The following is a 14,501-nucleotide window of genomic DNA, read 5'->3' on the forward strand; positions in this document are numbered from 1 at the left end:
AAGGATGTCTTCTTAGTGGTAGTGACTCCAGCCTGGATGGTAAGCAAAACTAAGATCCTTTTGATTTGTATCCCTTGACTGCGTTCCACACAGATAAGTTGGTCCTCCACTTCCGTGCATGTTTTCTACAAATCCATAGTATCTGCTTCTCACTTGCAGTCTTCATCCCACCAAAGAGAAGTAGCTTCACAGACTGGATCCCGGGTGTGTGCTATATTTGACCTCACTTGCCAAAATAGAGTGAATAATCCGCTCTTTGTGGACCATGCCAAAGACCAGAAGGGCAAGCTGGTAACCAAACAGATAATGATGTCTTCAGTTGTTCTCTGTATCAAAGTCCTTGCATCTGCCGGGTGCCACATGGTCATCCTTGGATACTTTTGATAAACATTACTCCCTCGTGGCCTTGGCCGTTTGCACATAGTGAGATGTACTTTGCCAGGGCTGCAGTGCTTCATTTTCCTGGTTAACCGGCACTGCTGGTATCCCACCTCCCAGAGGGTATTAGAGGGATAAGTGGAAGAATTTCCAACATGATGCGATCAGAAGAAAAAGATACTGAACTTCTGTAACAATATTCCTGGTGATGCATGATCTTCCTGTAGGTTCCTCGCAGCTGCCCCTCCTCCATGGTCAGTCAGTGCAGTGGTCAATGTGATTCCAGGTGTGCAGGCACATTATTTGCTGTGTTGCATTAGTTGATGCTCTGTTTCCTTTTTCACGCCTCAATTTGTTGGGGAAAAGTACCAGGAACTGATGCCATTTGCCTTTTGGCACCTTATGTGCTCCAGTGTTGTCACATTCATCGTGGGAAGTCGCCGAATGCCAACTGGCAGCGCAGGAGAGGTGCTCCTGGGTAAAAAGTTTCAGGACCCATTCAGGTCTTGGGCTCAAAATTCCACAGACCTGATAATTCTCTCCTCGGTGCCTATTCCAATCATGGAGTCCCACTCTGCAACTCTGGGCAATAGCTTGCTTAATCTCCACAACGGCCCCCACAACGCTAAGGATGCCTGGCCTCACCTTGGGGGTGCCCAGGAGTGGACGCCTCACAGGGAAAGCCAGGATGGGTTCCACAGCGGTATTCGTACAAGCGCCTTGAGACCCTTGCGGGTGAGTAGTGCGCTTTACAAGTATCAATTTAAATTTTTCAGAGGGCCACAAGGCAAGCAAGCGCTACTAGGCCCAACAGTGGGGCGTGCAGCCCTTTACTCCTCATGTTTCGGGCCCGACTCATTATAGGACCTGAGCAACTGGGCCACCTACCCTTGTCAGCACTTAACTCTCATTGATAGAGCGGGCCAAGCAGTCCTAGGCTTCTCAGAAGGGAGGTAGATTTAGGGGTAAACAAAGAGCACAACACAAAATACGTTCAATATAAAAAATTGCAATGGGTAACCACAGAAATAAGGGCGCTCAGCAAATTCAGGGTCAGTAAAGAAATATGTACTGTGGTGCTCTGAGAAGAGGATGTGGTTACCTACATCCTAAAACAGTTCTACCTAAGTAGAACCCAAAACATGCAAATACCCCCCCGAGCACTCAAAATGATCAACAAATTATTGCAAAGTTCCAAATGTCGAAGTAAGCGCACACTTCCACGTTCCAGTCCAAAATCAAGTTCCAGGATTATATTCCAGATCGTTCATTACCACTCACCAGTTAGCCAAGTATTAAGAGTGGTAGAGTAAGAAGGCCCCAGTAGAAACTAGATACAAAATTGAAAAGAAAGGAAAACTATCACCCTCAGCATGCTTCACCTCATGCATGGAAAGTGTACCTTATATCCCATTATAGAGAAATATACGGCTAAATGAAGTCTATTAGAAAAAAGTATTGTATTTCACCTATTTCTTAGCACTTTTCTCCAGCTCAAATTATACTTGATTCCTAAATGGTTATATTAATTCATATATTACCACATTTAAAGTGAATCACTGACGCTCTTAATTAAAAATAAGCACTCTGTATGTACTTATAATTACCATTCGTTCCAATGCAAGTTCCAATATTATCTTTATCGGTTTGGTTAGTAATGGAACATCTTTTCCACAACAGTATGCTTGTAGAGTTCAAATCTGAAAAAAGAAACCAATTGTGTTCTATACTCATCACTCACGATATAGTATTCAGTTCACTAAAATAAATGTAAAATGCACCCTACTCACCCCCTCTCGTCCGCACTTCTAGCACATCCTTATCTAATATCCAAATTCAAACGGTCCTAATTTCTTCTCGATAACGTGTAAACGAAAATTATTATTTTCAAATTTCCACATACGTCTCCTAGGAAAATAATATAATCCCGGATGTCAACTCTTATATAGTATCTCGTATCTCGCAGGCTAATATATTCTTTCCAAATGAGTATGTTCAATATCAGCAGTAAATGTTTGTTCAGTCTAATACTCACTTTTGTTAATAAATTAGTACGTATATACGAACACAAAGTAAAATACGGCATACACAAATAATACACACAGTTCCATTAGATCAGTACTCTAGTGTTCAATAGACCAATCCCTGGGTCCCACTTCCCTTTCAATAGCGGTAGTGGTTATTCCTTTAGGCGACATTCAGATTAGGGCCCACTAGTATTCTGAGTCTTAGGAGTCCTACTCTGACTCTTCCAAAGTCAAACGGATTCCAGTGCCTAAAGAACTATTAGGCAGAACAAGTTCTGGTGGGCCTTCAGCCCTGTGATCAGTCTTACTCCCCCTTACGGCGTCCCCAGGAGCATTCCACAGTCTGGCGTAGCTGGGGTCCGCAGCCGTTGCATGACGGTGAGTAGCACACTCTGCTTTGCAGGAGCAGTGGCTGGTCGTCCATGGAGCTTCCTCATATGACTTGGTCATTTCCTTTGATCCTTCTCTCAGGTAGGGAAACAATCGCTCTGATTGCGATTCTCAGGCACGCACAGATCTTCACGGCGTCCTTTCGTCTTGGCTCCGGCGAAACCAGGCAGTGATCCTTGTTCTTCACTGCGGCTTCCCTATGGTATAATGGGTCACCAACTTTCCTCCGCACCCAGGTGATGGCCTTATCGGCGCATCAGTAATGCAATCTTCACGGCGCCCTCTCTGTCGTACAGTGTCGTCAACTTTATGGGTGACGGACTGCTCGGCACAGCAGTAATATAAACTTCTCGACGGCCACCCTCTAGGATACAGGATCGCTGATTTTACTATGCACATGGGTGACTGCCCGATTGGCACAGCAGTAGTACAATTTTAACAGCGGTCCCTTCTAACATTCGATGTCCCTGAGTTTACTCAACACACGGGTGATGGCTACCTTCATGGCAGCTCTCCTCTAGCATGTGGGGTTGCTTAGTTGAATCTGCACAAGGTTGGTGCTCCAGGCAAGGTGGTCTAATTTCCCTTGGTGGTGTCACCTCACCCAGCAGAACTTGAACCCAGTCCTGGTGACAGGAAGAAGACTTGCAGAGCCTCTTCTTGACATACAGTCTGACTGGCTGCTTTGCAGTTGACAATTTGGGGGGCCTTGAGCTCCCCTTCTTAAATCTATTTCCAGAAATGTAATTTTGTGTCTGAGCCTTTGAAGTTCGTGTCTTGGGTCTGCTTCCTTTTAAGTGCCCACTCCTCTGCCCTGCCCTTCCTCCTGAAAGCAGCCTGTTAAAGCAGGAGCAACTCCAGATCTGATAGTGCAACAACGCAGGCCATGGGAGTGACTAGAGGGTCACATGTGAACATCAGTCTCAGTGATATGAGCATCAAAGGGCTATCCTAGAGCCACATCTCCTACCCTTTGTGATTCCCTTCTCAGCCTCATCTCCTCTCTAAGATGTGCTTAGTCCTCTTTCCAGTGACCTCTCTCTGAATCAAAGAGCACCATTTGAAGTGTCCAGAAGAGCCCGGCTCTTCCTTCCTCCAGTGTGTGACCCTCCTAGTTCTCAGGAATGCAGCAAGCCACATATCTACCTCCTCATGCACCTTCTGTCAGCCCTGGGTCTCCCAAAATGGAGACCCAGAGTCTTCCATGTATTGTACCACTCACAGACAGTCCTATACCTAGCACATTCATGCAACCCCTTGCACGCTGCACAGTGCTACATATTTACTTGATGTAACCCAAGGCTGAGTTAAGCACCTGCAGCAGAAACCTCACGAGTGGACAGTAGGCCTCACTCCGGTGTCACACGTTAGAAGACGTGTTCACTCCTACAGATCACTGCACAGTTTGCCGCCACCACCACGCTCGTACCTGTGGTAAAGGCAGCAGCTTTTCACTATCATGATGGTAGCGCTTTGGGCGCCCATCCTAATCTAACGAGAACGCAATTGGTGAAACAGGCCTATTTTATGCTGCATGGTCCGTGTTTGCCCCGGACAGCAAAAGTGAGCACCAGGGATCCAGATATCTTGGCAGCTGGGGCACACACAGGGCCGGTGTACCCGTCTGTCACCATGTGAAGGACATTTCCGTTCCAACAGTAGTTTATTTGTAAGTTGCGTCTCAGTGCCTCTGATTAGATGTCTGTTGTTCCTCAGTACATCTCATATAGTGAACTCAACGGTTGACAGTGTCTTCGGGGGTTCAACCTTTGTCACTATGGTGCGCCCCATGTAGTTAACTCACTGGTTGCTTAATAGAGCCTTCAGGGTTGGCTTCTGTCACACCTGGGTGGACTCCATGTAGTTTAAGCTCTGGATTCTTTAATGGGCTTCTAGGGATGGGCCTCTCTCTCTCCCTGGTTATTCTATTTTGTGTGCTAACAGTGCCCTCACAATCCGGCCTCTTTCGCTATTTGGTTACTCTATATATTTTATTCATGGTTTGCTTACTCTTGGGTTGCCTCAAGTCAGAGCTTCAATCTCTCCTGAAGAGGCCACATATAGTAAACAACCTATTTGGTCACTTGGCACATGTTACCAACAGTTTCTATTGTATGATACAAACTTTCATTAAAGATGGTGTCTGCGTCTGTTCTCTCAGTCTCCATAACACCTTGAGTTATACACATTGATGCTGCCACCCCACGTTTAGATCACCTCTCCAAACCTCATGCACCTCACCCAACATCCTTACGTCAACCCAGACCATTCTTGGCACTCTGCCCACACACAGCTGCCTGTTGCCAAAGACGTACTGTCTAGAGTACAATGCTCACAGAGGGGGCTTTGCGTCAGCCCCTTGCTCACAATTGGATGGTTTTCTTGTCTCTCTCATTTCCCTGCTCCGTATTTGATGGTTTTCCATGCTTTTCACAATATGCTTGTGTTTGTCGAGCACCTGAAGTATTTATTTCTTCCTTACTGTGATTCCAGTTGGATTACTTTTAGCCTTCCATTTGCTTCCTACACCAGTGCTATTAAGATTCCCAACCCTCCGGCTATTTTTGCTCATTTCTTATTTTTATTTTTTGTGGGGGACAACAAGTTGCAGACTGCTGCCAGAGAGCTCACGTTTTGGAACTTGTGTTGTGCCGCCTGGTCCCTGCCCCAGCAGCCACACTCCTTGCCCGGCTACTCCTGTCTCTTTTTGCTCCTTTCTTTTCATATCTTGTCCGAAGGCCTCGCATCTGCACAGTCCACTGTGCTGCTCACCTTCGAGCATTTCAATCAATCAATCATAACACTTGTATAGCGCACTACTCACCCGGAAGGGTCTCAAGGCGCTTGGGGGAAGGGGTCCGCTACTGCTCGAACAGCCAGGTCTTGAGTTGTCTCCTGAAGGCGAGGTGGTCCTGGGTCAGCCGAAGGTGGATGGGGAGGGAGTTCCATGTCTTGGCCGCCAGGTAGGAGAAGGATCTGCCTCCGGCGGTGGCTCTTCGGATGCGTGGTACGGCGGCGAGGGCGAGGCTGGTAGACCGTAGCAGGCGGGTGGGCGTGTAGAAGGTCAGGCGGTCGTTGAGGTACTTGGGGCCCAGGTCGAGGAGAGACTTGTGTGCGTGGTTGAGGAGCCTGAATGTGATCCTCTTGTTGATGGGGAGCCAGTGCAGGTCCCTCTGGTGGCCGGAGATGTGGCTGCGTCGGGGGATGTCCAGGATGAGTCGGGCGGAGGCGTTCTGGATGCGTTGGAGTCTTTTCTGTAGCTTGGCTGTGGTTCCGGCTTAGAGGGTATTTCCATAGTCCAGTCGGCTGGTGACGAGGGCCTGGGTGACCGTCTTCCTGGTTTCGGTCGGGATCCATCGGAAGATCTTGCGAAGCATGCGAAGGGTGTGAAAGCATGATGAGGAGACGGCGTTGACTTGTCTGGTCATCGAGAGGGAGGAGTCCAGGATGAAGCCCAGTTTGCGTGCGTGGTCTGTTGGCTTGGGAGCGGTGCCCGGGGCTGGGGGCCACCAGGAGTCGTCCCAGGCGGAGGGCGATGGTCCCAGGATGAGGACTTCCGTCTTGTCTGAGTTCAGTTTCAGGCGGCTGTTCTTCATCCACTCTGCGACGTCTTTCATCCCTTCGTGTAGGCTGGTTCTGGCGGTGTCGGGTCTCTGGTGAGGGAGAGGATCAGCTGGGTGTCGTCGGCGTAGGAGATGATGTTGATGTTGAGGTTGTGTTGGCGTGCGATGGCAGCAAGAGGTCTCATGTAGACGTTGAAGAGGATGGGGCTGAGTGATGATCCTGGCGGGACGCCGCAGATGACTTCGGTGGCCTCGGATAGAAACGGGGGGAGGCGGACTCTCTGTGTTCTTCCGGCGAGGAACGAGATGATCCATTCCAGTGCCTTCTCTTGGATGCCGGTGTTGCTGAGGCGTTGGACTAGGGTGCGGTGGCAGACAGTGTCGAACGCTGCAGAGAGGTCCAGGAGGATGAGTGCCGCTGTTTCCCCGTTGTCTAGCAGGTCTCGGATGTCGTCGGTGGCTGCGATGAGGGCGGTCTCGGTGCTGTGGTTGGCTCTGAAACCGGACTGCGAGGGGTTGAGGGAATCGTTCGTCTCGAGGAAGGCGGCAAGCTGTCTGTTGACGATCTTCTCGATGACTTTGGCAGGAAAGGGGAGGAGTGAGATGGGGCAGAAGTTTTTGAGGTCGGTGGGGTCCGCTGTTGGTTTCTTCAGTGGGGCGCTGAGCTCGGCATGCTTCCAGCTCTCCGGGAAGGTGGCGGTGTTGAAGGAGGTGTTGATGACGTCCCGGAGTTGGGGTGCGATGGTGGAGTCAGCCTTGTTGAAGACGTGGTGGGGGCAGGGGTCGGTTGGAGATCCGGAGTGGATGGTGTTCATCGTGCGGGCTGTGTCTTCGGTGGTCACCGTGGTCCAGGTGCGGAGGGTGGCGGTGGGGTGCGTTGGTTCGACGGTTGGGTGCGTGGATGGTGCGCCGAAACTGTTGTGGATGTTGGCAATCTTGCGGTGGAAGAACGAGGCGAGAGAGTCGCAGAGATCTTGTGAAGGAGTGATGTCGTTGTTGCCGGTGCTGGGGTTGGAGAACTCCTTGACGATGCTGAAGAGTTCCTTGCTGTCGTGGGCGTTGTTGTCCAGTCGCTCCTTCAATGATTTCTTCTTGGTGGTGCTGATGAGCTGGTGGTGCTTGCGGGTGGCGTGTTTGAGGGCGGTCATGTTCTCAGTGGTCTGGTCGAGGAGCCAGGCTTTCTCGAGGGTGCCGCAGGTCTTCTTGGAGTCCTTGAGTTCGTCGGTAAACCAGGGGACCTTCTTGCTTCTGGGTCTGCTGGGAGGGTTCTTAGGTGGTGCGAGGTCGTCGGCGCAGGCGGTCAGCCACTGCGTGAAGTTGTGGGCTGCTTCGTTCGGGTCCGTTGTGCTGGCAGGTGGGTTCTGGCTGAGGGAGATGGTGAGCTGGTTGGCGGTGATCTTGCTCCAGCTCCTGTGAGGAACCTGTTGCGGGTGGTGGTGGGTTGTGGTTTTTCTGAAGCTGAAGTGGACGCAGCTGTGGTCGGTCCAGTGGAGTCCGGTGGAGTGGCTGAAGGTGATGTGCTTGCTGGATGAGAAGATGGGATCAAGCGTGTGGCCGGCGTAGTGGGTGGGGGTGTTGACCAGTTGCTTGAGTCCGAGGTTGGAGAGGTTGTCCAGCAGGGCAGCGGTGTTGTGGTCCTTGTTGTTCTCCAGGTGGAAGTTGAGGTCCCCTAGGAGGATGTAGTCGGCGGAGGGGAGGGCGTGTGGGCTGATGAATCCCGAGATATCTTCGCTGAATTGTGTGCGTGGTCCTGGGGGTCTGTAGATGAGGGTGCCTATGAGGGTCGTCTTCGGGTCGGTGTGAATCTGGAAGTGGAGGTGCTCGGCGGCGGCGAAGGTGTCGTTGGAGTCGGTCGTGATGCGGATGGTGTTCTTGTGGACGATGGCAATGCCTCCTTCGGTCTAGTTGACGCGGTCCCTCCTGATGATCTTGTACCCGTCCGGGATGGCGATGGCGATGTTGGGGGCTGAGGAGGTGTTCATCCAGGTTTCCGTGAGGGAGGCGACGTCTGGTGATGTTGTGTCGAGGAGGTTCCAGAGTTCCACGGAGTGTCTGTGGACGGAGCGGGTGTTGAGCAGGATGCACTTGAGGTTGCTGCTGGTGCTTGGCTTGGCGGGCGCGGTGCAGGTTCGGAGGCAGGTGAACTTGCAGGTTCTGCAGGTGAAGGGTCCGTGAATGCGTTTAGGGGCGCCCCGGCAGCAGGTGGAGTTCCGGCCGGCATTGAGTGCGTTGAGGGCAGCGGCGTCGTAGGTCTGTCGGGTCGTCTTGCATCGGTGGGGACCAGGGGTCCTGGCACTGGGCGCGGTCCAGGCCGGGCGCAGACGACTTGCCTTTGGCGCGCCTTCGGCGCAAAATCGGCGCGCCCGCTGCGCGTGGGCGTCGTAAGTAAGGAGCCGGGAGGGAGGAGCAGCTGGGTGGCGGGAGCGGGGCGGCGAATGGGCAGGAGGTGGGCGGAGCCGCAGGGAGTCAGCGGCGGGAAAGGAGGTCCGAGGGCGGCTCAGCGGCGGCTGGGTTGTCCGGGGGGGGGTGAGAAACGAGTGAAAAAAGGTGGCAGAACGAAGGCAACAGCACACAAGGGGAAGGAAAAACGAAATGGAGGGAGAAACGAAGGCAATAAAAAATGGGGCAGAACGAAGGCAACGGCACACAAGGCAAGGTGAAGATAAAAACGAGATGGTGAGAGAAACGAAGGCAGCAGTACACAAGGCAGGCAAACGAGGCAGAAGCAGCGGTGTGTGGGGGCGACCTCGCCTGGTTACAGGCTCAGCGGTCGCATCCCGCCAACTACCCCCATCTCCTCAGTCCTAGTTCTTCAGCCACTCTCTTGTCTGTTGTTGCGTAACAAAACACAAGATGATGGACGGAATGTTGCACAATGGCAAAACATTCACCCCTAGTCACAGATCTGGGTTTAATCCATCGTTATTTTGCTCACCACACCACCCCAGTAGTGTTTTGCTATTCACCCTATGTGGAAAGGGTATGCCCTGTTTTGTAAGGGTTTTCTAAAAGCAAAAAAAAGTAACGATGAAAGCACATGCAGTTGCCAGGTTTGATCGATTTTCAAGCAATAAAAAATATTCAAAGATGACAGTCGTGCGCACATACCCGCCAGCCGTCTTTGAATAATGTTTCTTTTGCTTTCATTAAAAATTCTTTTAAGATGGCCGCCATTGTTTGCTTTCGCACGTGTGACAGAGGCAGTAAGATTCCCTGCAAGGTTTGCTTTGCTAATATTTATTAACTGCGCACTCTGATACCGCGTCTGGAACTCGATGCAAATCCGAGTGCTTCCCGACCTCGTCGGGGGAACGTTATCTGTTATACATTTTACAGTAAAACAATGCACGGCAGCAAGATAGGGTGGTAGGGGAAGCAGTTGCAGTAGTGATGAAGCCTGCCTGTTCGGGGAGCGCTCCTCTTCCTTTAAATTGTAATCCGTTCTCGCGATGATTCAGGCTTTCCTTCCATAGCACGTGGTCCGCATCATGCGCCCTCAGTGCAGTGGGTGTGTCCAGGCTGCTGTGCTCACTGAGCCACCTGGACTATTGGTGGGGCTTTCAGTGGCCCAGCTGTTAACCATGATGGGTCACTTCCAGGTCACACCTTGTTAGCACTTCACACATACTTAAGAGAGGCAGCTTTTCAATTGTGCAGGCTCTGTTTAAGAGACATGCATGCACTGTAAGAATGTCAGGTGTGTTGGTCTTTCCCAGTATTTACAGAAAGCAAATGGCATTTCTATAGAGCTTACTTCCCCTGAGGAGGGGTTGAAATAATTTAAGTACGACTATTTTTCTTGTATAGCCCTACTCATTCCAATGCAGGGTGTCAAAGCGCTTTACATCAACACGTGCATATTACACGTACAATAAATTATATGTTTGTAAATGAATGTACAGGATGTGTTACATAAAACTGGGGGATTACAAGGTGTAGAAGTCACATATCATCTTCCATAGCTCACTGTGCTATTATCCTCGCAATGCGCTCAAACGTACACATGATAGACCTGCTAAACATATATGTGAGGGCTTTAGATCTGATGTCACTTCTTGTGATGCCACTTCCTGTAAAGTGTGCCTTGTGATGCCACTTTCTATGATGTCAGTTCCTGTGATGTTGTGCGCCGTGATGTCACTTGCATACTGCCTAACTAGGTTAGTCCCCCCACTTCTTTTTTTAGGGCTTGTGTCCTGGCTTTACGATGAACGGCCTGTGGTCCACGTTCACTCAGACGCCCCGCGTCGCTTTACTGCTGCCCCGATGACTCTGCATGCCTGTGTGCTGATGCAAAATTAGCAACTTATGTGGAGTTTGTAATATTTAGTTTAAATGAATTTGTTTGACATGGTTTTCGTTTTTGTTTTACTTTCTGTATCTCACGTTGTGCATTTTCCTGTAGATGTAAATGAAAACAAGCTCTCTCCAGATGGTTTGCATTTCTTAGCAAAATATTTGTTCTGATAAATGTCCATCAGCGAAATGGGCGTAGTGACTCCCCCTTCTATAGGGGCCCTACACTGCCCGGTGGAATGCCCACTCCTCGGGGCGGGGGTCACCTCCTGGGACCCCATATTACATCACATTCAAGAAAATGTTCTCCATGTTCCTCTTCCCAGTGGAGTGTCCCTGGCGCTGTGTGTTGGTATCATGTCTTCTCCCTGTGGCGAGGCGTCTTGGCAGACTCCATCTTGGGCCGGGGCACTTATTAGCGGAGTCCACACCTGGAGGCACACTCTGGTTAAATTGTATCTCTCTCCAGAAATATCGGACACCAAGGGGCCCCCTCCCATGGCAGGGGATCTCAGCTCTCCAGGGATATCAGACTCCAGGGGGCCCTCTCCCTATGGCAGGGGATCTCCGCTCTCCAGGGATGTCAGACACCAAGGGGCCCTCTCCCTATGGCAGGGGATCTCAGCTCTATAGGGGTGTCAGACACGGACACCAAGAGGTCCTCTCAGCTCTCCAGGGATGTCAGACACCAAGGGATCCTCTCCCAGTAGCAGGGTAATCTGTCAGACACAGACATCAGGGGGGCCTTTCCCTGTAGAAGGGATCACACCGCTATAGGGGTGTCAGACATAGACACCAAGGGGTCCTCTCACTGTAGCAGTCACTGTCCAGCTGCTAGCCGGCACCTGTTTTGTGGTTAGGGTTCGTAGTCGCCCTCCACCTGCCAGCGGTCACCTATCTTGTCAGGAAGATTGGTAGTGGCCTCCACCTGCCACTGGGCACTTGTCCTGTGGGTAGGATTGGTAGCCCCTCCACCTGCCAGCGGGCACCTGTTCAGTGTGTAGGGTTGGTAGTCGCTCTCCATCTGCCATAGGTCACCTGTCTCTTTAAGGTTGGCTGTCGCTCTGCAGCTGCCAGTGGACACCTGTCTCTTGGGTAGGGATGACTGTTGTTCTCCAGCTGCCAGCAGGTACCTCTCCACTGGGTTTTTGTGGCAGTAAGTGGCGCCAATCCCCTGAGCAATCAATCAATCAATCAATGGCATTTGTAAAGCGCGCTACATACCCGTAGGGTCTCAAGGCGCTGAGGAGCAGGGTTGGCAGTTTCTCTGCAGCTGCCCACAGACACCCATCCTAAGGGTAGTGTTGACAGTCACTCTCCACCTGCCAGCGGGCACCTGTTCCCTGGGTAGAGTTGACAGTCACTCTGCAGCTGCCAGTGGTCACCTATCCTGTGGGTAGGATTGGTAAGCACCCTCCAGCTGCCAGTGGGCACCTGCCCTGTGGGTAGGATTAGTAGTCCCTCTACAGCTGCCAGTGGGCATCTGTCCAGTGGGGAGGATTGATAGCTGCCCCCAGCTGACAATGGGCACCTGTCCTGTGGGTAGGATTAGTAGTCGCCTTCCCGCTGCCATTGAGCACTTGTCTTGTGGGTAGGAATTGTAGCCACACCCAAGCTGCCAGTGGGCACCTGTCTTGTGGGTAGGATTGGTAGTCGCCCTCTAGCTGCCAGTGGCCACCTGTCTTGTGGGTAAGATTGGTAGTCACCCTCTAGCTGCCAGTCGGCACCTGTCTTGTGGGTAGGATTGGTAGCTGCCCTCCAGCTGCCAGTGGGCACCTGTCTTGTGGGTAGGATTGGTAGGTGCACCCAAGCTGCCAGTTGGCACCTGTCCTGTGGGTAGGATTGGTAGCTGCCCTCCAGCTGACATTGAGCACCTTTTCTGTGGGTAGGATTGGTAGTCGCCCTCCAGCTGCCAGTGGGCACCTGTCTTGGTGGTAGGATTGGTAGCTGCCCTCCAGCTGACATTGGGCACCTGTCTTGTGGGTAGGATTGGTAGCCGCCCTCCAGCTGGCAGCGGGCGCCTGTCCTGAGGGTAGGATTGGTGGCCGCCCTCCAGCTGCCAGTGGGCATCTGTCCAGTGGGTAAGATTGGTAGCTGCCCTCCAGCTGACATTGGGCACCTGTCTTGTGGGTAGGATTGGTAGCTGCCCTCCAGCTGACATTGAGCACCTGTCTTGTGGGTAGGATTGGTAGCCGCTCTCCAGCTGGCAGCGTGCGCCTGTCCTGAGGGTAAGATTGGTAGCCGCCCTCCAGCTGGCAGCGGGCGCCTGTTCTGAGGGTAGGATTGGTGGCCGCCCTCCAGCTGCCAGTGGGCATCTGTCCAGTGGGTAAGATTGGTAGCTGCCCTCCATCTGACATTGGGCACCTGTCTTGTGGGTAGGATTGGTAGCTGCCCTCCAGCTGACATTGAGCACCTGTCTTGTGGGTAGGATTGGTAGCCGCTCTCCAGCTGGCAGCGTGCGCCTGTCCTGAGGGTAGGATTGGTAGCCGCCCTCCAGCTGGCAGCGGGCGCCTGTCCTGAGGGTAGGATTGGTGGCCGCCCTCCAGCTGCCAGTGGGCATCTGTCCAGTGGGTAAGATTGGTAGCTGCCCTCCAGCTGACATTGGGCACCTGTCTTGTGGGTAGGATTGGTAGCTGCCCTCCAGCTGACATTGAGCACCTGTCTTGTGGGTAGGATTGGTAGCCGCTCTCCAGCTGGCAGCGTGCGCCTGTCCTGAGGGTAGGATTGGTAGCCGCCCTCTAGCTGGCAGCGGGCACCTGTCTTGTGGGTCGGATTGGTAGCCGCTCTCCAGCTGCCAACGTGCGCCTGTCCTGAGGGTAGGATTGGTAGCCGCCCTCCAGCTGCCAGCGGGCACCTGTACCCTCAGTAGATGACCTCATTCCTAGTGATTGCCCCAGGTCTTGTTTTCTAACCTTGACATTTTACATGATCTGATCTGATCTCAAATCTTCTCTTGTAGACCTGCAGACCTGGCATCAAGATTCGCCAACTTCTCAGAAGGGTCCTGCAAGCCTGGGTATGCGTCGGCACTGATGACGGCCATCTTCCCAAAGTAAGTGAAGCCAGTTGTTGATTGGTTCATGAAAGAACATGCCTCCTGCACCCCCCCCCCCCCCACCCCCCCCTCTGAACCGTCTCGCCTCCACGTCCAGGCTGTAGGGTCTCGGTCCAGAGCGACAGTGGCTGCTTGCGAAGGGGTCGGTGGATTGAAGGGTCTGTGGGGTCTGTGGTGCCTGTGCCCCTGCAGGAGTGTTGTATAGAACTGTCTTGGTGCCCATGGGTTCGTGTCATCTTATACCATTGGCAGCAGAAATGGGTGGCACGTAGGGGTTTTTTGGGTGCCATGCTTGAGGTACGTGTTAGAACGCCAGTGTGAATGTACAGGAGGGCACCTTCCCCTACCTGCAGGGTCTCTCATCTTGGGGTGTGTATCGTCACGTCTGTCGGTACTGTAGTGTGTATACACAAGAGAGCTCCCCCTGGTACCCCCAGGCTCTTGGGATATGTGTCCATGTGCTAGCGTGTGTGCAGAGAGCGCCCTCTGTACCTACCATCTCTTGGGTTATGTATCTCTGTGCTAGCCTGTGCACACAGCAGAGCTCCCCCTTGTACCTACAGGCTCTTGGGATATGTGTCGTGCATTAGCCTCTATGTACAAGAGTACTCCATCAAGTACCTACAGACTCGTGGGATATGTAGCCACGTGGTAGCGTGTATGTACAGGAGAGCTCCCTCTTGTACTAACAGTCTCATGGGATATGCATCTGTGTGCTAGCGTATATATGCACAAGAGAGCTCCCTCTTGTTCTTACCGGCTGTTGGGTTATGTGTCTGTGTGTTGCGTGTA

General features: G+C 52.2%; 1 protein-coding gene across 1 annotated transcript in view; it reads left to right on the forward strand.

The window, feature by feature from the left end:
* Window positions 1–14,501, forward strand: part of LOC147667570 (CMP-N-acetylneuraminate-beta-1,4-galactoside alpha-2,3-sialyltransferase-like) — a gene marked incomplete at its 3' end in the record, with an annotated part of 272,337 nt that overhangs the window by 162,679 nt on the left and 95,157 nt on the right. Inside the window, exon 4 of the mRNA XM_086948813.1 lies at window positions 13,614–13,706. Coding sequence (XP_086804939.1) covers window positions 13,614–13,706 — 93 coding nt within the window. The remainder of the gene's footprint in view (window positions 1–13,613; window positions 13,707–14,501) is intronic.

The sequence above is a fragment of the Lissotriton vulgaris genome, unplaced genomic scaffold, assembly GCF_964263255.1.
Source record: "Lissotriton vulgaris unplaced genomic scaffold, aLisVul1.2 SCAFFOLD_2634, whole genome shotgun sequence".
NCBI lineage: Eukaryota > Metazoa > Chordata > Amphibia > Caudata > Salamandridae > Lissotriton > Lissotriton vulgaris.